Source organism: Bombina bombina, chromosome 4 (assembly GCF_027579735.1).
Source record: "Bombina bombina isolate aBomBom1 chromosome 4, aBomBom1.pri, whole genome shotgun sequence".
Lineage (NCBI taxonomy): Eukaryota > Metazoa > Chordata > Amphibia > Anura > Bombinatoridae > Bombina > Bombina bombina.
Genome location: NC_069502.1, coordinates 1092168052 through 1092191024, shown reverse-complemented (window position 1 = coordinate 1092191024; position 22973 = coordinate 1092168052). Strand labels below are relative to the sequence as shown.

The 22973-nt window shown below is 40.1% G+C and overlaps 1 protein-coding gene across 1 annotated transcript in view; it reads left to right on the top strand.

Annotated features, from left to right (window-relative positions):
* PLEKHH2 (pleckstrin homology, MyTH4 and FERM domain containing H2) overlaps positions 1 to 22973 on the top strand; it is a 359537-nt gene that overhangs the window by 109918 nt on the left and 226646 nt on the right. The window contains exon 3 of the mRNA XM_053712285.1: positions 9572 to 9634. Coding sequence (XP_053568260.1) covers positions 9572 to 9634 — 63 coding nt within the window. The remainder of the gene's footprint in view (positions 1 to 9571; positions 9635 to 22973) is intronic.

Below are 22973 nucleotides of genomic sequence, written 5' to 3'. Positions count from 1 at the left end.
ATTTCTGCTTGAAAGAAACTCAACTAATTGAGCAAAATATACTAGAGCTAAAAGTGACAGAGACTCATTTGCAATATATCAAGAAACCCAAAAAGACTTAAAACAGCAAACCAAATTATATAGGTACGGAAATAAGTCTGGAAAACTTCTGGCTAAACTGGTAAAAAGAGATAAAAAAATCACCCTTAACTGAGAATCTCCAATCTATGGGGAAATCTCTTTCTAAACCTGAAGAAATAGCTGCGGTCTTTGTAAAATATTATCAAGAATTATATGCCTCCAGAAACTCAGATTTAGCTCAATTTGATGATTTTTGGAGCAAAATCACTTATTCTACACTAACACCTGAATCAGTAGAGATGCTCAATGCTCCAATTTCTGAAGAGGAAATAAAGAAAGTTATATCTAACCTTGCTTTGAACAAAGCAGCAGGGCCTGATAGGTTACCCAACGAGTTCTATAAAATCTTATCTCCAGAAATTTCATCTTATCTTTGTAAACTGTATAACTTTATGTATATCAAAGGAGAATCAGTGCCTACCTCCTTCTCTGCTTCATTTACAACACTAATCTTGAAGAGTGGGAAAGATCCCACTCAGAAAGAGTCGTATAGACCAATAGCTTTACTAAACTCAGACTACAAGGTACTTACTTCAATCCTTGCTCAGAGACTTCAGGTATCTCTTGTTAATATTATTCACAAAGACCAAGCTGGGTTCTTAAATACGCAAAACTCTTCAGCGAAAATAAGAGAAGCCTTGGTCGTCACAGAGTATTTTGGTAACATTGCCACATCTAAACAGGGGTGAAGAGAGGACATCCCTGATCTGGCAGTCATTTCAATTGATGCAGAGAAATCATTTGACTCGGTACATCATGACCTCTCTAGCTAAATATGGGTTTAGAGTTGGTTTTCTCAATTTTATTAAAAGCTTGTACAATCAACCCCATACGAAACTGATAGTCAATAACACTCTGTCCTTAAAAATCACATTAGATAAAGGAACTCGCCAGGGATGTCCCCTCTCCTTTTTAATCTCTGTATCGAGCCATTAGCAATTATGATCAGACATCGACTAGAAGGTATCAAAATAGGCAAACAGGAGCTGAAAATTGCCCTATACGCCGATGATATACTTATATATATATATCAAACACCAAAAAAAATATACCTAAACTCTTGCAGATTATTAATCAATTTGGATCATTTTCTGGTTACAAAGTAAACACCGAAAAATCAGAACTCCTCTAGCTTAGGGCAAATGACAACTCTCTCTCTACTATTCCATTTCGAACGGTCAAGGACTCATTTAAATATTTAGGGATCTTAATTCCACGTATACCAGCTGATCTATATAGCCTCAACATACCCCCAGTTTTAACGTTCTTTAGGGAGAAACTTAGAGGGTGGAAAAAAGTAAATTTATGCTTACCTGATAAATTAATTTATTCTATGGTACAACGAGTCCACGGATTCATCCTTTACTTGTGGGATATTATCCTCCTGCTAACAGGAAGTGGCAAAGAGCACCACAGCAGAGCTGTCTATATAGCTCCTCCCTTAGCTCCAGCCCCCAGTCATTCGACCGAAGGTACAGGAAGAAAAAGGAGAAACTACAAGGTGCAGAGGTGACTGAAGTTTAAAATCAAAATATATAATCTGTCTTTAAATGACAGGGCAGGCCGTGGACTCGTCGTACCATAGAAGAAATTAATTTATCAGGTAAGCATAAATTTACTTTTCTGCTATAAGGTACAATGAGTCCACGGATTCATCCTTTACTTGTGGGATACAATACCAAAGCTACAGGACACGGATGAACGGGAGGGACAAGACAGATGGCTAAACAGAAGGCACCACTGCTTGAAGAACTTTTCTCCCAAAAATAGCCTTCGAAGAAGCAAAAGTATCAAATTTGTAAAAATTGGAAAAGGTATGAAGCGAAGACCAAGTCACAGCCTTACAAATCTGTTCAACAGAAGCATCACTTTTAAAAGCCCATGTGGAAGCCACCGCTCTAGTAGAGTGAGCTGTAATCCTTTCAGAAGGCTGCTGTCCAGCAGTCTCGTATGCCAAACGGATGATGCTTTTCAGCCAAACAGAAAGAGAGGTAGCCGTAGCTTTTTGACCTCTACGTTTTCCAGAATAGACAACAAACAAAGAAGACGTTTGACGGAAATCTTTGGTTGCTTGGAAGTAAAACTTCAAAGCACAAACCACGTCCAAGTTGTGCAACAGACGCTCCTTCTTAGAGGAAGGATTAGGACACAGAGAAGGAACAACAATTTCCTGATTGATATTCCTATTAGTAACAACCTTAGGAAGGAATCCAGGTTTGGTACGCAAAACCACCTTATCAGTATGGAAAACAAGATAAGGCGAGTCGCATTGCAATGCAGATAATTCAGAAACTCTTCAAGCCGATGAGATAGCAACTAAAAACAGAACTTTCCAAGATAGAAGCTTAATATCTATGGAATGCATAGGTTCAAACGGAACCTCTTGAAGAACTTTAAGAACTAAATTCAAACTCCATGGAGCAACAGGTTTAAACACAGGCTTGATTCTAACTAAAGCCTGACAGAACGACTGAACGTCTGGAACATCTGCCAGACGCTTGTGCAGTAGAATTGATAAGGCAGATATCTGTCCCTTTAAGGAACTAGCTGATAGCCCCTTCTCCAATCCTTCTTGGAGAAAGGACAAAATCCTAGGAATCCTGATCTTACTCCATGAGTAGCCTTTGGATTTGCACCAATAAAGATATTTACGCCATATCTTATGATAAATTTTCCTAGTGACAGGCTTTCGAGCCTGAATCAAGGTATCTATGACCGACTCAGAGAAACCCCGCTTGGATAAAATCAAGCATTCAATCTCCAAGCAGTCAGCCGCAGAGAAACTAGATTTGGATGCTGGAACGGACCTTGAATCAGAAGGTCCTGTCTCAGTGGCAGAGTCCATGGTGGAAGAGATGACATGTCCACCAGGTCTGCAAACCAAGTCCTGCGTGGCCACGCAGGTGCTATCAAGATCACTGAAGCGCTCTCCTGTTTGATTCTGGCAATCAAACGAGGAAGGAGAGGAAAAGGTGGAAACACATAAGCCAGGTTGAACGACCAGGGTACTGCTAGAGCATCTATCAGTAATGCCTGAGGATCCCTTGACCTGGACCCATAACAAGGAAGTTTGGCGTTCTGATGAGACGCCATCAGATCCAATTCTGGTGTGTCCCATTGCTGAATCAATTGTGCAAACACCTCCGGATGGAGTTCCCACTCCCCCGGATGAAATGTCTGATGACTTAGAAAATCCGCTTCCCAGTTCTCCACTCCTGGTATATAGATTGTTGATAGATGGCAAGATTGAGTCTCTGCCCATCAAATTATTTTGGTAACCTCTATCATCGCTAGAGAACTCTTTTTTCCCCCCTGATGATTGATATATGCTACAGTCGTGATATTGTCCGACTGGAATCTTATGAATCTGGCCGAAGCCAGCTGAGGCCACGCCAGAAGCACGTTGAATATCGCTCTCAGTTCTAGAATATTTATCGGGAGGAGAGCCTTCTCCTGAGTCCACAAACCCTGTGCTTTTAGGGAATTCCAGACTGCACCCCAGCCCAATAGGCTGGCGTCCGTCGTCACTATGACCCATGCTGGTCTGCGGAAACACATTCCCTGGGACAGATGATCCTGTGACAACCACCAAAGAAGAGAGTCTCTGGTCTCTTGATCCAGATTTATCTGAGGAGATAAATCTCCATAATCCCCATTCCACTGTTTGAGCATGCATAGTTGCAGTGGTCTGAGATGCAAGCGAGCAAACGGAACTATGTCCATTGCCGCTACCATTAATCCGATTACCTCCATACACTGAGCCACTGACAGCTGAGGAATGGAATGAAGAGCTCGGCAGATGGTTAAAATTTTTTATTTCCTGACCTCCGTCAGAAATTTTTTCATGTCCACCGAATCTATCAGAGTTCCCAGGAATGGAACTCTTGTGAGAGGGATAAGTGAACTCTTTTTTACGTTCACCTTCCACCCGTGAGATCTTAGAAAAGCCAACACGATGTCCATGTGAGACTTGGCTAGTTGGTAAGTCGACGCCTGAATTAAGATATCATCCAGACTCCAGATAAGGCACCACAGCTATGCCCCGCGGCCTTAGAACCGCCAGAAGGGACCCTAGCACCTTTGTGAAAATTCTGGGAGCTATGGCTAACCTGAAGGCAAGAGCCACAAACTGGTAATGCTAGTCCAGAAAGGCGAACCTGAGGAACTAGTGATGATCTTTGTGGATTGGGATGTGTAGATACGCATCCTTTAAGTCCATGGTGGTCATATATTGACCCTCCTGGATCATTGGTAAAATAGTCTGAATGGTCTCCATCTTGAAGGATGGGACTCTGAGGAATTTGTTTAGGATCTTAAGATCTAAAATTGGTCTGAAGGTTCCCTCTTTTTTGGGAACCACAAACAGATTGGAGTAGAACCCCTGCCTCTGTTCTGTTTTTGGAACTGGGCAGATCACTCCCATGGTATATAGGTCTTCTACACAGCGTAAGAACGCCTCTATTTTTGTCTGGTTTACAGACAATTGAGAAAGATGGAATCTCCCCCTTGGAGGAGAATCTTTGAAATCTAGAAGATACCCCTGGGTTACGATTTCTAAAGCCCAGGAGTCCTGAACGTCTCTTGTCCAAGCCTGAGCAAAGAGTGAAAGTCTGCCCCCTACTAGATCCGGTCTCGGATTGGGGGCTACCCCTTCATGCTGTCTTGGTGGCAGCAGCGGGCTTCTTGGCGTGTTTACCCTTGTTCCAAGTCTGGTTAGGTCTCCAGACTGACTTGGATTGAGCAAAATTCCCCTCTTGCTTTGCAGCAGGGGAAGAGGTAGAGGGACCACCTTTGAAGTTTCGAAAGGAACGAAAATTATTTTGTTCGGTCCTCATCTTATTTGTCTTATCCTGAGGAAGGGCATGGCCTTTCCCTCCAGTGATGTCTGAAATGATCTCTTTCAGTTCAGGCCCGAATAGGGTCTTACCCTTGAAAGAGATGGCTAAAAGCTTAGATTTTGATGACACATCAGCAGAGCAGGACTTAAGCCATAACGCTCTATGCGCTAAAATGGCAAACCTGAATTCTTTGCCGCTAATTTAGCTAGTTGAAAAGCGGCATCTGTAATGAAAGAATTAGCTAGCTTGAGAGAATTCTATTCAGAATATCATCTAATGGGGACTCAACCTGAAGAGCCTCCTCCAGAGCCTCGAACCAAAAAGAAGCTGCAGTAGTTACAGGAACAATGCACGCTATAGGTTGGAGAAGAAAACCCTGATGAACAAATATTTTCTTTAGGAGACCCTCTAATTTTTTATCCATAGGATCTTTGAAAGAACAACTGTCCTCAATAGGTATAGTTAGGTATAGTTGTAAGCTTAGCCAGGGTAGAAATAGCTCCCTCCACCTTAGGGACCGTCTGCCACGAGTCCCGCATGGTGCCTGATATGGGAAACATTTTCTTAAAAGTAGGAGGGGGAGCGAACGGAATACCTGGTATATCCCACTCCTTAGTAACAATGTGCGAAATCCTCTTAGGGACTGGAAAAACATCAGTGTAGACAGGAACCTCTAAAGATCTGTCCATTTTACACAATTTCTCTGGAACTACAATAGGGTCACAATCATCCAGAGTCGCTAAAACCTCCCTGAGCAATAAGCGGAGGTGTTCTAGTTTAAATTTAAAAGCCGTTATATCTGAGTCTGTCTGAGGGAACATCTTTCCTGAATCAGAAATCCCTCACCCCCAACTCAGAACATTGTGAGGGTACATCGGATATGGCTAATAAAGTGTCAGAGGGCTCAGCATTTGTTCTCACACCAGACCTACTGCGCTTCCCTTGCAACCCAGGCAGCTTAGATAAAACCTCTGTGAGGGTAGTATTCATAACTGCGGCCATATCTTGCAGGGTGAAAGAATTAGATGCACTAGAAGTACTTGGCGTCGCGGGCGTTAATAGTTGTGACACTTGGGGAGAATTAGATGGCATAACCTGATTCCCTTCTGACTGAGAATCATCCTGCGACATACTTTTAGTAGCTAAAATATGTTCTTTGCAATTTATTGACCTTTCAGTGCATGAGGGACACATTCTAAGTGGGGGTACCACAATGGCTTCTAAACATATTGAACAATGACTTTCTTCAATGTCAGACATGTTGAACAGGCTAGTAATGACTACAAACAAGCATGAAAACACTTTATTTAGTGAAAAAAATAACAATCTTAAAAAACGGTACTGCGCCTTTAAGAGAAAAAAAGCATACACGTTCTGCAAAACTGCTTAAATTTTTTGCAAGCAGACACAATATATGTAGTGAAGATTGCCCCACAAGGAAATTTAACATTTAACCCTTTAATGTGCAAACCGGATTGAAATTAGGCCTAAATCTGTGGCACCTACCTGCCCTTAGGGATAGTAAATATGGGGTTAAAGCTTCGATTTGGCCCAAAACATTTACAAGGGCCCTCAGGAGGCCCCCAGAAGCTTGCTGCTTGCTGAGTGAAAATAACTGCGCATCTGAGGCGTGAAAATAGGCCCCGCCCATCTCACTTGATGTCTCTACAGCCTCAAAGAACCGAACCAGAGCGGTTTTAAAATAGCCATGTGGGTTCTGAGACCCAAAAAATAAGCCAAGTGTACCCTCAATAAAGTTGCCCAAAAAAACGTTAGTGCCCACAAAACGTTAACAGCACTCCCAGTTCATAAAACATTTGCCCACAAACATTTAAAACTCAGTGTCAACTATTTTTGTAATTAGCCCCTTATGCAAGCTTAGTAATGCCTTTCTATAGCTCTTAGGATTACTGCTTACCCTTACCCTCATGGGGATACTGTCAGCCCTTCTGAAATACACAGTCTCTCCAGAAAAAATGACTGAACATACCTCACTGCTATATAGCATGAAAATGTTCCACACACTGAAGTTTCTTGTACCCCTCAGCCTCTGTGGGAACAGCACTGGATCTTAGTTACAAATGCTAAGATCATCATCCTCCAGGCAGAAGTCTTCATCCATCTGCTGCCTGAGAGTAAATAGTACACACCGGTACCATTTAAAACAAAAAACTCTTGTTTGAAGAAATTAAAAACTAATATTTTATCACCTCTTTCACTTTACCCTTCCTAGTACTTAGAGTAGGCAAAGAGAATGACTGGGGGTGGAGCTAAGGGAGGAGCTATATAGACAGCTCTGCTGTGGCGCTCTTTGCCACTTCCTGTTAGCAGGAGGATAATATCCCACAAGTAAAGGATGAATCCGTGGACTCGTTGTACCTTATAGAAAAAAATAGACGAATCACTTTATTCAAGATGGTTCTCTTCCCTAAGCTGCTTTATATCTTACAGAACACCGCAATACTATTACTAGAGAGGGAAATTGGACTATTGAATAGTATGCTCAGAAAATTTATATGGCAGGATAAAAGACCAAGGATAGCGCTTTTTAAACTATCTCTTGCAAGAGATTATGGAGGCCTTGCTCTACCAGATATACGATTATATAATCTCGCCTGTCTAGCGCGCATAGTGGCAGATTGGATTTTCTCTAAGGACTACGTCCTGAAAAATGCACTCGAGGAAAGTATATGTGACCCATATCTTCCTCGAGCATTAATTCACTGTGAGCCGAAGGAGCTGCCAAATGAGATTAAGAGACTCAAATCCTATCTTCACCCAATAAAGGCTTGGTGGAAGATAGGGAATCTTTTATCAGTAAACTGCAGGGTCTCTCAACATCTACCTGTGATTGGAAACCCAAATTTTCAACCCGGCTTAAATGCAGCAGTTTTTAAAAAATGGCATATCCTAGGGCTGGATGGGATAGTGCACCTCATTGACCAAGAGAAAAACGGTTTTAAAACATTTGAGGAACTTAAAAATTAATTTCATCTTATCAATAAAGAGTTCTTTGCATACCTGCAGATAAGGCACTATGCGCTAGAATTAATAAAGGAAGCCAATCGGCGTTGGGCTTTGGGCAATCTGGAAAACTGGCTAACCTTGGTTAAGAAAGAATGTATGTCTATTACTCCTTGCTATTATCTCCTGGGATCTAGTAAGGGAATCCCCACTCTTGGAAAAATTGCTTCTTGCTGGAACTTGATGTTACCACAAAATAGCATTGACCCTAAATTTATACAAGCATCCATTTATAAAGTTTCACAGGCTAGTAAGGGAATCCCCACTCTTGGAAAAATTGCTTCTTGCTGGAACTTGATGTTACCACAAAATAGCATTGACCCTAAATTTATACAAGCATCCATTTATAAAGTTTCACAGGCTACGTGGAGAGAAGCACACCTCAAATTACTTCATAAATTCTATTACACTCCTGAAAAAGTTCATTAGACTGCGGAATTCAAGCTTTAATAAATGCCCCAAATGCTCTTTCATAGCCGCAGATCTTTTGCACATGCCCTGGAACTTCTGGTGGAAGTTAGAATTTTGGCTAAACTCAGCACTTAAGATCTCCCCTCTGGCATTAACACCGATTCAGGTTTTATTTTGTTTAAAAAATCAGGAGGGACATCAACCCAGAGAAAAATGAATAATTATATCTCTCTTGGCAGCCAGATATTTAATTTTTTAAAAATGGAAAACAAGAGAGACTCCAAGTATCCCAGAGGTCAAGAACTATTTGAAGAAGCAATGCATATTAGAACAACGGGACACTAACATCGATAATGAACTAGACATCAGACAATTTTTCAGCAAAAGGGCACCCTTTATTAAGTCACTCCCGACCACTCAGATTGACTATATAATCTTCCCGATTAGAAATTCAGAGCTGATACTTCTGGGTATATGGTAATTATCAATAAGGATAACTTAAGATGAAGAACAGGTATATGATGCTTATCCCCCCTTAGTTCCTTCTTTTTTTTTTTTCTTCCCCTTTATTTTAATTATAGATTTTTTTTCTTGTTTCTGGATAATTGTTGTAGGTAGAGAGTATTATTGAAAATTGAAGATTCAGCAGTATAAGATAGAAATTTAAGGCTGCTTTCTGTTAATTTTTTAAACAATGTCAACTGTGACTTAAACTTTGTTTATGTTATATTATATTTTGGTTGATATGATTATATTTATTACTGGCCTTGCATGGCGCAAAAAAAAACAAAAAACTTTTTGTTTAAAACTTTATGCTGCTCAGCCTAAAATAAATGATTATATAAAAAAAATTGCATGCTCTATCTGAATCATAAAATAAAAAATTCGGTTTAGCATCCCTTTAAATGTCCATTATTTTTGTGAAGGTTTTGCTGGACTGCCTGCTAAATTACTGGACTGAATACTTGTTGAATACTCGACACCTGGCAACCCTAGATCCTCTTCACATAACTCTTCTAATAAATTAGTATATACTTTGCTGATTATACATTATTTTCAAATGACTTTGAAAGTACTGCACCTATCTTGGCAAAATAAATAAATACATAAAAATCACTATGCCTTCTAAAAAGCTGTGTATACTTTACTGATTTTTTTTTTTTAACTTTCTTTAACAGATGCAGCAGCTGGAAAGACAAGTAATTGATGCTAACCGCCGGGCAGAGAAGGCGTTTGAGCAGGTATCCATCTTTCCTCCCTTTGGTATAAGATTACAATAGGCAAGATTTCCTATTTTATATTTTCATTCATCTCTTGTACAAACTTTACATTTATTCTTACTGTTCTTTAATATCACCCTGTAAGTATCGGCCTCTCCCATGGAAAATTGTATTCTATTTGGGCGTTGTCTTATTTTAGTACGTACATGGTGGCTTCACACTTCTGCCAAATGTTAAATGACAGTGTATTTTTCCTAACAGCAAAATACTCTAAATCAGCCAGTATGTGTTATTACTCTTAGCTCTTATGAAATAGGTTTGTTGTAGTAGAATATTTGTTATTATAGTAATGTATAATGCTAGTAACATAGAATAACCAAATAATCTGTGCAATTAGTTAAAAATCAGTGGTAAAAACTTTAGAACTTTTTTTTTCTCTTAAATCTCCAATTACATTTTCTTGTTTTGAGCAGTATTTTTTTTCATATGCTGTGATATTTTATTCAATGAATATTATGTAATAAAACGTATGTTGTGCTTGTTGCGTAAGTATTTATGAGGAAACGATCATCTTTCTTGAGTTGGGCATACCTTTTTTACTTTTTAACAATGCAGCTTTTGTTACTGTTAAAATGTATCATTGTCTTACTTGTTCGTCTCTTATTCAACTTTCAAGGCCTGATGTATCTGCTTTCTTTACTGCACCAATACCCAAACTGTGCCGCACAGCTAACACGGTATACCAATGACACATATTTGCTATTACTATTGCACATGTTATTTGCCTAAATTACCCATGTTTTGTATAGTTATAAGTTGTGCTGCTTGTGAGTTGGAGAACACAGTTTTGTTGGAGCAGAGCATACTTTTGAATGTTTACTATGTAGCACTCAGTGGAGCTCGTGATGCCAGGATTTGTAGTCTGATGTCCCTGCAAAAAATAAATAAAAACATAATTTATGCTTACCTGATAAATTTATTTCTCTTGTAGTGTATCCAGTCCACGGATCGTCCATTACTTGTGGGATATTCTCCTTCCCAACAGGAAGTTGCAAGAGGATCACCCACAGCAGAGCTGCTATATAACTCCTCCCCTCACTGCCATATCCAGTCATTCGACCGAAACAAGCCGAGAAAGGAGAAACCATAGGGTGCAGTGGTGACTGTAGTTTAATTAAAATTTAGACCTGCCTTAAAAGGACAGGGCGGGCCGTGGACTGGATACACTACAAGAGAAATTAATTTATCAGGTAAGCATAAATTATGTTTTCTCTTGTTAAGTGTATCCAGTCCACGGATCATCCATTACTTGTGGGATACCAATACCAAAGCTAAAGTACAAGGATGATGGGAGGAACAAGGCAGGAACTTAAACGGAAGGAACCACTGCCTGTAGAACCTTTCTCCCAAAAACAGCCTCCGAAAAAACAAAAGTATCAAATTTGTAAAATTTGGAAAAGGTGTGAAGCGAAGACCAAGTCGCAGCCTTGCAAATCTGTTCAACAGAAGCCTCATTTTTAAAGGCCCAGGTGGAAGCCACAGCTCTAGTGGAATGAGCTGTAATCCTTTCAGGGGGCTGCTGTCCAGCTGTCTCATAGGCTAAACGGATTATACTCCAAAGCCAAAAAGAAAGAGAGGTTGCCGAGGCCTTTTGACTTCTCCTCTGTCCAGAGTAAACAACAAACAGGTTAGATGTTTGACGAAAATCTTTAGTAGCTTGTAAGTAAAACTTCAAGGCATGGACTACGTCTAGATTATGCAAAAGACGTTCCTTCTTTGAAGAAGGATTAGGACATAATGATGGAACAACAATCTCTTGATTGATATTCTTGTTAGAAATCACCTTGGGTAAAAACCCAGGTTTTGTACATAGAACTACTTTATCTGAATGAAAGATCAGATAAGGAGAATCACAATGTAAGGCAGATAACTCAGAGACTCTTCGAGCCAAGGAAATAGCCATCAGAAAAAGAACTTTCCATGATAGAAGTTTGATATCAATAGAATGAAGGGGTTCAAACGGAACCCCTTGGAGAACTTTAAGAACCAAGTTTAAGCTCCATGGAGGATCAACAGGTTTAAACACAGGCTTAATTCTAACTAAAGCCTGACAAAATGCCTGAACGTCTGGAACTTCTGCCAGACGCTTGTGTAAAAGAATAGACAGAGCAGAAATCTGTCCCTTTAAAGAACTAGCTGATAATCCCTTGTCCAAACCCTCTTGGAGGAAGGACAATATCCTAGGAATCCTAACCCTACTCCATGAGTAATTCTTGGATTCACACCAATGAAGATATTTACGCCATATCTTGTGATAGATTTTCCTGGTGACAGGCTTTCGTGCCTGTATTAAGGTATCAATGACTGACTCGGAGAAGCCACGCTTTGATAGAATCAAGCGTTCAATCTCCATGCAGTCAGTCTCAGAGAAATTAGATTTGGATGATTGAAAGGACCTTGTATGAGAAGGTCTTGTCTCAGAGGCAGAGTCCATGGTGGAAAGGATGACATGTCCACTAGGTCTGCATACCAGGTCCTGCGTGGCTACGCAGGCGCTATCAGAATCACCGATGCCCTCTCCTGTCTGATTTTGGCAATCAGTCGAGGGAGCAGAGGAAATGGTGGAAACACATAAGCCAGGTTGAAGAACCAAGGAGCTGCTAGAGCATCTATCAGCGTTGCTTCTGGGTCCCTGGACCTGGATCCATAACAAGGAAGTTTGGCGTTCTGGCGAAACGCCATGAGATCCAGTTCTGGTTTGCCCCAACGATGAACCAATTGAGCAAACACCTCCGGATGGAGTTCCCATTTCCCTGGATGAAAAGTCTGACGACTTAGAAAATCCGCCTCCCAGTTCTCTACACCTCGGATATGGATTGCTGATAGGTGGCAAGGGTGAGACTCTGCCCAGCGAATTATCTTGGAGACTTCTAACATCGCTAGGGAACTCCTGGTTCCCCCTTGATGGTTGATGTAAGCCACAGTCGTGATGTTGTCCGACTGAAATCTGATGAACCTCAGGGTTGCTAACTGAGGCCAAGCTAGAAGAGCATTGAATATTGCTCTTAACTCCAGAATATTTATTGGGAGGAGTTTCTCCTCCTGAGTCCACGATCCCTGAGCCTTCAGGGAGTTCCAGACTGCACCCCAAACTAGAATGCTGGCATCTGTTGTTACAATCGTCCAATCTGGTCTGCGAAAGGTCATACCCTTGGACAGGTGGACCCGAGATAACCACCAGAGAAGAGAATCTCTGGTTTCCTGATCCAGATTTAGTAGAGGGGACAAATCTGTGTAAACCCCATTCCAGTGACTGAGCATGCATAATTGCAGCGGTCTGAGATGCAGGCGCGCCAATGGCACTATGTCCATTGCCGCTACCATTAAGCCGATTACCTCTATGCACTGAGCCACCGCAGGGCGCGGAGTGGAGTGAAGAACACGGCAAGCATTTAGAAGTTTTGATAACCTGGACTCCGTCAGGTAAATTTTCATTTCTACAGAATCTATAAGAGTCCCTAGGAAGGAAACCCTTGTGAGAGGAGATAGAGAACTCTTTTCTTCGTTCACTTTCCACCCATGCAACCTCAGAAATGCCAGCACTATCTCTGTATGAGACTTGGCAATTTGAAAGCTTGACGCCTGTATCAGGATGTCGTCTAGATAAGGAGCCACCGATATGCCTCGCGGTCTTAGAACCGCCAGAAGAGAGCCCAGAACCTTTGTAAAAATTCTTGGGGCTGTAGCCAACCCGAAGGGAAGAGCTACAAATTGGTAATGCCTGTCTAGAAAGGCAAATCTCAGGAACCGATGATGATTCTTGTGAATCGGAATGTGAAGGTAGGCATCCTTTAAGTCCACTGTGGTCATGTACTGACCCTCTTGGATCATGGGTAAGATGGTTCGAATAGTTTCCATCTTGAATGATGGAACTCTGAGGAATTTGTTTAAGATCTTTAGATCCAAAATTGGTCTGAAGGTTCCCTCTTTTTTGGGAACCACAAACAGATTTGAATAAAAACCCTGTCCTTGTTCCGTCCGCGGAACTGGATGGATCACTCCCATTACTAGGAGGTCTTGCACGCAGCATAGGAATACCCCTTTCTTTATCTGGTTTGCAGATAATCTTGAAAGGTGAAATCTCCCCTGTGGAGGAGAAGCTTTGAAGTCCAGAAGATATCCCTGAGATATGATCTCCAACGCCCAGGGATCCTGAACATCTCTTGCCCACGCCTGGGCAAAGAGAGAAAGTCTGCCCCCTACTAGATCCGTTGCCGGATAGGGGGCCGTTCCTTCATGCTGTCTTGGTCTACTGTGGTTGTTACCCTCCTCAAACACGACTTTTGAAGCCTTTTGAGCCCTTCAGAGATGTCCTGTATCATGCAGAGGGAAGCTGAGTGTCTCTGTCTGTAATTTTAGCAGTGCAGAAAAATGCTAAAATAGGCCCCTCCCACTCATATTACAACAGTGGAAAGCCTCAGGAAACTGTTTCTAGGCAAAAATCAAGCCAGCCATGTGGAAAAAAAACTAGGCCCCAATCAGTTTTATCACCAAGCATATATAAAAACGATTAAAGATGCCAGCAAACGTATTATATTGCACTTTTATAAGAGTATGTATCTCTGGTAATAAGCCTGATACCAGTCGCTATTAAATCACTGTATTTAGGCTTAACTTACATTAATCCGGTATCAGCAGCATTTTTCTAGCAAATTCCATCCCTAGAAATATGTTAACTGCACATACCTTATTGCAGGATAACCTGCACGCCATTCCCCCTCTGAAGTAACCTCACTTAGTTACTTCTGCTAAGATCATAGAAACCGCAGGCAGATTCTTCTTCTAATGCTGCCTGAGAAAAAATAGTACACTCCGTTACCATTTAAAAATAACAAACTTTTGATTGAAGTTAAAAAACTAACTATAATACACCACTCTCCTCTTACTACCTCCATCTTTGTTGAGAGTTGCAAGAGAATGACTGGATATGGCAGTGAGGGGAGGAGCTATATAGCAGCTCTGCTGTGGGTGATCCTCTTGCAACTTCCTGTTGGGAAGGAGAATATCCCACAAGTAATGGATGATCCGTGGACTGGATACACTTAACAAGAGAAATGAAAACTAGAAAAAGAATTGCTAAGTGTCCAAATAGTACATTATAGAGCCTTCTGCTGGTTCACTGAACGATTCATGTTCCTCTTAAGGCAGTTTTTAAAAAATACTAATCTAGTAGAACTGAGAGTCACAGCTCATTATTGTATGCATGATTTATGTGAACAAACAAATGTGCTGTAAGTTTCAATTACACAGAGAGTTTGCTTATAAACATATTTAACCTGTGCCTATGATGATCTAGCAATATACTAATAATCAATTTTATTGCTGTCTTTCATAACTAAAGTATAATTTATTTCATGATTGTGGTTAAACATTTATTTAAAGTAAGACATAATGATAATTTGCAAATGACATATTAGTCTAAATTAACAAGTAGATTAGTTCATATCAGTTTTGAAAAGTAGCATTGCTACAACACAGACACATTAGCAGAAACACGTTTTTATTGTTTTACATTTAACAGGTGCACTGAGAGAATATGTACATATGCTCCGTGCCACCTACATTGAAAACTGTTTTTTGTTTTTTTTCTTTCCTAAGACATGAAGAGTCCACTATGTCATTCCAATTACTAGTGGGATATTCAACTCCTGGCCAGCAGGAGGAGGCAAAGAGCACCCCAGCAAAGCTGTTAAGTGTAACTTCCCTTACCCATAATCCCCAGTCATTCTCTTTGCCTCTGTCATTGGAGGATGTGCAAAGTTGGTGTCTGAAGATATTTAATCCTTTTATGGGTATTTTTCCCTGCAAACAAGGATTGGGGTCTAGCTGTGTCCACGTCAATCTCTTTAGTAAGAGTAGTGGTGGCTTTTGAGCAGTTAAAAGGCGGCAAGATAGTCTTTGCTTTACTTTTAACACTTTGCTTCCCCTTTGAAAAAAGCCATCCATTAGGGAGGAACTCGGAGTTCCTTGGCCATGAAGGAGGTGACTCGCATTTTGCAGTAGGCGGAAGCTCACGATTGTCTTCTATCTGCCATCTACATTCCAGGAGTGGACAATCGGGAGGCGTTTTTTTAGTACAGTTCAAGGTCAAGAGATCCTCAGGCCGTTCTGATAGATGCTCTAGCGGTTCCTTGGATGTTCTCTCTGGCTTACCTGTTTCCTCCGTTTGCTCTCCTTCCATGAGTCATTGCTCGTATCAAACAGGAGAGAGCATCACTAATCCTAATAACTTTGGCATGGCCTTGCAGGATCTGGTTTGCGGATCTGGTACGGATGTCATCTCTACCTCCCTGGAGGTTACCTCTGAGGAAGGACCTTCTAATTCAGGGTCCTTTCCTCCATCCAAACGTAGATTCTCTGAAGCTGACTGCTTGGAGATTGAAAGCCTAGTTCTGTCTGGCTTTTCTGAAGTGGTCATTTAATCTATGCTCCAGGCTCGCAAACCAGTTACTCGCAAGATTTACCATAAGGTGTGGCGTAAATATCTTTATTGGTGTGAATCTAAAGGGTCCTAATGGAGCCGGGTGAGGATTCCCTGGATTTTGTCTTTTCTTCAGGAGGCCTGGAGAAGGGTTTATCGGTCAGAATTTTAAAGGGTAAGATTTCTGAGCTATCTATCCTTTTGCACAAACGTCTCGCAGATTGTTCAAGCCTTTGTTCAGGCCCTGGTTAGAATCAGGCCTGTGTTTAAACCTGTTGCTCCCCCATGGAGCCTTAATCTAGTTCTTAAAGTTTTGCAGCAGGCTCCGTTTGACCCAATGTATGTTGTTTATATAAAATTGTTATCTTGGAAGGTTTTGTTTCTTCTTGCTATTTCTTCTGCTCGCAGAGTGTCTGAGCTTTGCAGTGTGATTTACCGTACCTTATCTTTAATGCTGATAAGGCGTTCCTTCGTACTAAATTTTGATTTCTCCCTAAAGTGGTGTCGGATCTAAACATTAATCAGGAAATTGTTGTTCCTTCTTTTTGTGCTAATCTTTCTTCTCATAAGGAACGTCTTTTGCATAACTTGGATGTTGTGCGTGCTCTAAAGTTTTACCTTCAAGCTACTAAATATTTTAGGCAATCTTCTGCTCTTTTTGTTGTTTTCTCTGGAAAGCGTAAGGGTCAGAAGGCCACTTCTACTACTCTTTCCCTCTGGTTAAGAAGTATGATTCGTTTGGATTATGAGACTGCTGGACAGCAGCCTCCTGAGAGAATTACGACTCATTCCACTAGGGCTGTCTCCTCTTCTTGGGCTTTCAAAAATGAAGCTTCTGTGGAACAGATTTGCAAGACGGCAACATGGTCCTCTTTGCATACTTTTTCCAAATTCTACAAATTTGATACTTTTGCCTCGGCTGAGGCTTCCTTTGGGAGAAAGCTTCTTCAAGCGGTGGTGCCTTCTGTTTAGGTCCTCCTGCCTTTTTTCTCCCTCCCTGTTCATTCCGTGTCCTCTAGCTTGGGTTTTGGTTCCCACTAGTAATTGGAATGAAGTTGTGGATTCTCCATATCTTAGGAAAGAAAACAATATATATGCTTACCTGATGAATTTCTTTCTTTCCGGACATGGAGAGTCCACGACCCCGCCCTCTTTTTAATTATAATTCAGCAGTTTTTTTTTAGCAAACCTCAGGCAGCTTTTTCACCTTTGTGTTTCTTCTTTTTCCATTTTCCTTCGGCCGAATGACTGGGGATTATGGGTAAGGGAAGTTACACTTAACAGCTTTATCCCACTCGTAATTGGATTGACGTTGTAGACTCTCCATGTCCGGAAATAAATAAATGTATCAAGTAAGCATACATTTTGTTTTTTATTTAAATCACATTTTTAAAGAGAATTAATAGTACTGTTGCTTTATGGAAGAATAATCACTTCCTTTTTATTCCTAAATTTCGAAAACTTATGTTTGTATAATGTTAAATTTGCCACATAGCTGTGTTCTGTAAACTTTTCCAGCCTTCACATAAATAATTCTGCACATTAAGGAATGTTATAGGACAACAACAGCAGATGCTATGGATCCCTTTGACTTAAAAAGGATAAATATATAGGTTTACTACTATTAGATTCTGTTCACTTAATGTGAAGTTTTCAATTCTCTTTAATGAGCTCTTGGCATAAATCCAAAAAACTATTGTGGAATTTTTGTCAAGCTTTTATAAACTAATAAATCAACAACATCTTGGCTACCAGTATGCACATAAAATATTAGATTTACATGACTTCTTTCCTAACTTAAGTCACAAAGCATGTGAAAAATGTACTATTCATAACACATATCAAATAATTTTTATCTGATTTATTGTGTACATATCCTGCTAGAGCAACTTTTATAATTCCATTTGACCCTTCACAATCCTTGAACATATTGCCTATTCCACAATATTTATTTCATAAATATTAAATTTCCAAAACCAACACAATCTACAAATTCTGACTGTTGTGATTACTTGCATGCTTACTAGCATGGCTTCCTTCCTCACCACTAGGTCATACACAGTCCTAACACTTTCTCTACTATTGTCCCTTTAACTTCCCAAGATCACCACTTCAAGTTATCCACACTTCTTACTCTTTAACTCATCTAGAACTCAGTAAGACATTTTATCTTATCATTGATTTAGAACTGATCCCATATGAAGTATATATAGAGCTATATTTCGCCTTATGCTCATATTACAAGTTGAAATTAAAAGTGCACTTCCAAGTGCAATCTTAATTTGAGCTTGTAGGGTAGACGCTAGCGAAAACTGTGTAAAGGGTTAGGTCTTTAGAAAACATTGCACCAAATCACAACATAAATACATAAAAAATAATTACACTCATATATAAACTATCTGATAAAAATGATTCATATAAATATTAATTAAAAAAAGTTATAAGGGTTCAAAGATATATGGGATATGACAAGGTGTTTGAATGTAAAGTGCAATAACATATATATGTGTCTAAATATGTGTGTGGGGGTATATATATATATATATATATATACATATATATATATATATATATATATATATGTATGTAGTATAAATATTTACTATATAGTGTAAATATGTATAGTATACATGTGTATTTATGTATATATATATATATATATATATATGTATACACATATATATTTAAATTTAAATATTTAAATATATATATATATATATATATATACATATATATATATATATATACATATATATACATACATACATACATATATACATGGCAGCTGTGTGTGGCACTCAGAATGCCAGGAACAGATACACAGCACAATGAAAGTCTTTTTAAAAGCTTTACTGATAGATAAGCAAAAGAACAGTTGGTAGTTCCAATTGAAGATCACAGAAACAGCAAATTTGAACATAAGCTTCTCAACAGGCACAGGAAACCAAGTGGGTACTGTTGGTGAGACTGTCACGGGATACCAGATAGGTATAGCAGACACAGCTGGTTTGAAGAAAGCTGTCACTGGTATGGATGACACAGGTTTCTCAGCAGGCACAGGATGCCCAGTGGATACCTTTGGTGAGAATGTCACAGGATACCAGAAAGGTACAACAGGCACAGCTGGTTTGAGGAAGGCTGTCACTGGTATGGCAGACACAGGTTTCTCAGCAGGCACAGGATGCACAGCGGGTACTGTTGGTAAGACTGCCACGGGATACCAAATAGGTAAAGCTTCAGGAACAAGGTGGGCATACACAGGAATCAAATAAGTCTGCTTTGCATACACAGGTAAGTATGCTTGGTCTTTAGAACAAGGTGAGCATACACAGGTACCAGACAGGTATGCATGGTCTCTGGAACAAAGTGAGCATATGCAGGTAAGTATGCTTGATCTCTGGAACAAGGTGAGCATACACAGGTATCAGGTAAGTCTGCTTGGCTTTCAGGAACCAGGTGAGCAAACGCAGGTGCAAGGTAAGTATTCTTGGTCTCTGGAATAAGCTGAGCATACACAGATATAAGGTAAGTATGCAAAAGTCTCTGGAGCAAGGTGAGCATACACAGGTACAAGGTAAGTATGTGTGAAACTCTGGAGCAAGGTGAGCATACACAGGTACAAGGTAATTATGTGTGAGTCTCTGGAGCAAGGTCAGCATATACAGGAAGCAGGTTAGTATGCTTTAGCTTGACAGGAACCAGGAGCAAGGTTGAAAGGCAATAACTCAGCCCAGAGTGAAGGGCAGAGTGAGCTTTTATAGGAACTCCCAGACCTATCCCCTTCCTTGCTAACTTGTGTCACTTACAGTCTTTCTAATATTTTATCCTGATTTCCCTTACACATCACTCCTCATCTACTGCACCTCTCTGCCAATCTCTTAATTGTCTTCCTCTAGTCTCCAGAATAAAACCCCAAATCCTGACTCTGAAATTCAAAGCCCTCAATAACACTGTTCCCCTCTATATCTCAGACCTCGTCTCCAGATACTATCCCTCCTGTTCCCTTTGCTCTGCTGATAACCTTCTCTCTCTTTACCACCTCACATTCCTGTCTGCAGGACTTCTCCAGAATGGCCTCTATGTGGAACTCTTTGCTTTGCTCCACAAGACTCTCCCCAAAGGTTTCAAAGTTTCAAGTGCTTTTTAAAGACTCTACTGTTCATGGGTGCATGCAGTGTATGCTAACTTTTTCTTACCTCAGTTCCTCTCCTCCCTTTGTCATCCTCTTGAACCCGCTTTGCATGTAAGCCTAAGAGCCCATCTGTTTTGTAGATCACCTTCATGAGAGCTAATTTACAACACTAGGCAGGACCATCTACCCATTTGTCTCCTATAAATGCTACCTTGGAATATTATACCTATGTTTATAGCACTGCAGAATCTATTGGTGCTCTCCAAATAACTGATAAAAATAATAATAATAGGGGGCGTGTCCGAACCGCGATCTTACATGGTTGCATCTTCTCTGTGCTCTCACTGATCACTTGAGACCCGCCGGTAACAGGAGAGATTCAACAGCTCAAAATTATACCTAACTGTTTATGAGGACAGACCACTTAACGGTACCTGAAATTTTGAGAAGTTTGAGCTGTATTTGTGAAGTCTGAGGCAGACAACGGACGTAGAAGGCCTAGAGCGGCGGCTCACACATAGGCGACGCCACCCCCCTCGACCATTCAAGGGTATTTGTCCTAACTGGGTGCTCACTATTACAACTCAATATATATACTAATCTGCCGATTCATATTAACCTCACAAAGCCTGAACAACAGAAGATATTATTTAATCTCCTCTTAATGCTGCATCGCAAAATGGATGCCGAACAGGAAATGGGTCTGCACGCTAGCTGTGATAGCAGCATGGAGAAACTGGAACGCTGTCTTCAGAGCCTGATGACCAGAGCACCTTGGGACTTTCTTACACATCTCTACCAAAAGCGGCAGGAACTACTCCAGTTGGCTAAAGCCAACGAAGTGGACATAATGCCGGACCTACCAGAGGCTGTTGATCTTGCGGAGGAGCCGCTGCGTTTGCCCTCAACATTTACTCCACAGCCGTCTAGCTACAAGGGGGGTATCAAGAAGATGATCGATTTTTGCTGTGGGAAAACTGTTGCCACAAAGCCCAAGAAGCTGTCGAAGCCCGATTTGAATCCTAATGCTGTTATAACGGAGCCGAAAAAGCACACGGAGCCCGTAAAAGCACAGGACTTTCTGACCCCAGGTAACAAATTTAACTCTGCTCCAGATCGGGTGCCTGAGGAGGTCACTTATGCGGCTCTAAACAACAAAAAGAGTCTTAGACTATCGGGCGTTTATAAGCCAAATAAAACTGGGCACTTATACCGGCTGGAATATGGGGACAAGAATCGAGCTGAAAGGTTGTTAGAGAAAGGTGGCTCAGGGTTTTCAAAACCATTATCCAATTACCACTCTCTAGGTGTTGGAGGCCACATATGGGACACTGGGACAAAAATTTACACTTTTGCAGGATATGTCAGGATTCAGAAATATGCAAGAAAAGGAAAGTGTGGAGTGATATGTAGATAGGACTCAACTAGCTTCCCCAAATCTGATATGCTCCCAATATCAGATGTATAGAAATGTGCGAGTAGGGGTGGGTGTGGGGAGCGCTCTAAAAGAGCTGTGAGTATAAACTATGATTTGAAGTGTGTATACACTGTGATAGAATGTGTATGGATTTACCAAAATATCATAAATATAATTTCTTTGAATAAATATAATTTCTTTGAATCATAAATTTTTTGTGTGGTTCTGGTGTTAAGTAGTGTCTCTCCAAAAATGTGAACAAATAAACAAACAAAAACAAAACGTTGACTCTTAAAATTCCTCAAGGACAATTTTATAAAACCCTTCTATTTCTTCAAAATGTGTATGCACGGTGTATTATCACTGTACCTCTAAATAAATTGATACACAAATTGTGCTTCTAAATGGATAAACAAACAAATCGTGATGAATTTAAATCGTGATGAATTTAAATGAATAAACAAACAAATCGTGATGAATTTAAAAATGACTTAACTTCTAGATGAATAAACAAACAAATCGTGATAAATTTAAAAAACTTTACTAAGATAAAAAACAGTATAAGATCGTTTCAATCGTATTGTATGGTTATACCATACAATGAATCTGTTTAGAGCATATGGGGGTACATCTTTATCGTATAAAAATGCTAAAAGTTCGGATTTTTAATCCTTATGGTGAAAGTTCGGATTTGTAATCCTTATGGTTTTCTTAAGTTGTGGCCACAACCAATTCTAAAACAGTTAAAATCCAAATGTAGTACTGTGCTGTTGTTAGTTTGCAGTTTATTCTCCCCCTAACCGGACCTCTGATATTCCTTACCTCCGTGTTTATTTTCTTTGTATTACCTTGGGTTCTGGGAAGAGTGCTTTTGTAAGTAGGTCGAGTTCTCCAAGCGGCTTTGCCGCTGTTTGAATTTCCTCCGCAACTACTTAGAATTGGTTGTGGCCACAACTTAAGAAAACCATAAGGATTACAAATCCGAACTTTCACCATAAGGATTAAAAATCCGAACTTTTAGCATTTTTATACGATAAAGATGTACCCCCATATGCTCTAAACAGATTCATTGTATGGTATAACCATACAATACGATTGAAACGATCTTATACTGTTTTTTATCTTAGTAAAGTTTTTTAAATTTATCACGATTTGTTTGTTTATTCATCTAGAAGTTAAGTCATTTTTAAATTCATCACGATTTGTTTGTTTATTCATTTAAATTCATCACGATTTAAATTCATCACGATTTGTTTGTTTATCCATTTAGAAGCACAATTTGTGTATCAATTTATTTAGAGGTACAGTGATAATACACCGTGCATACACA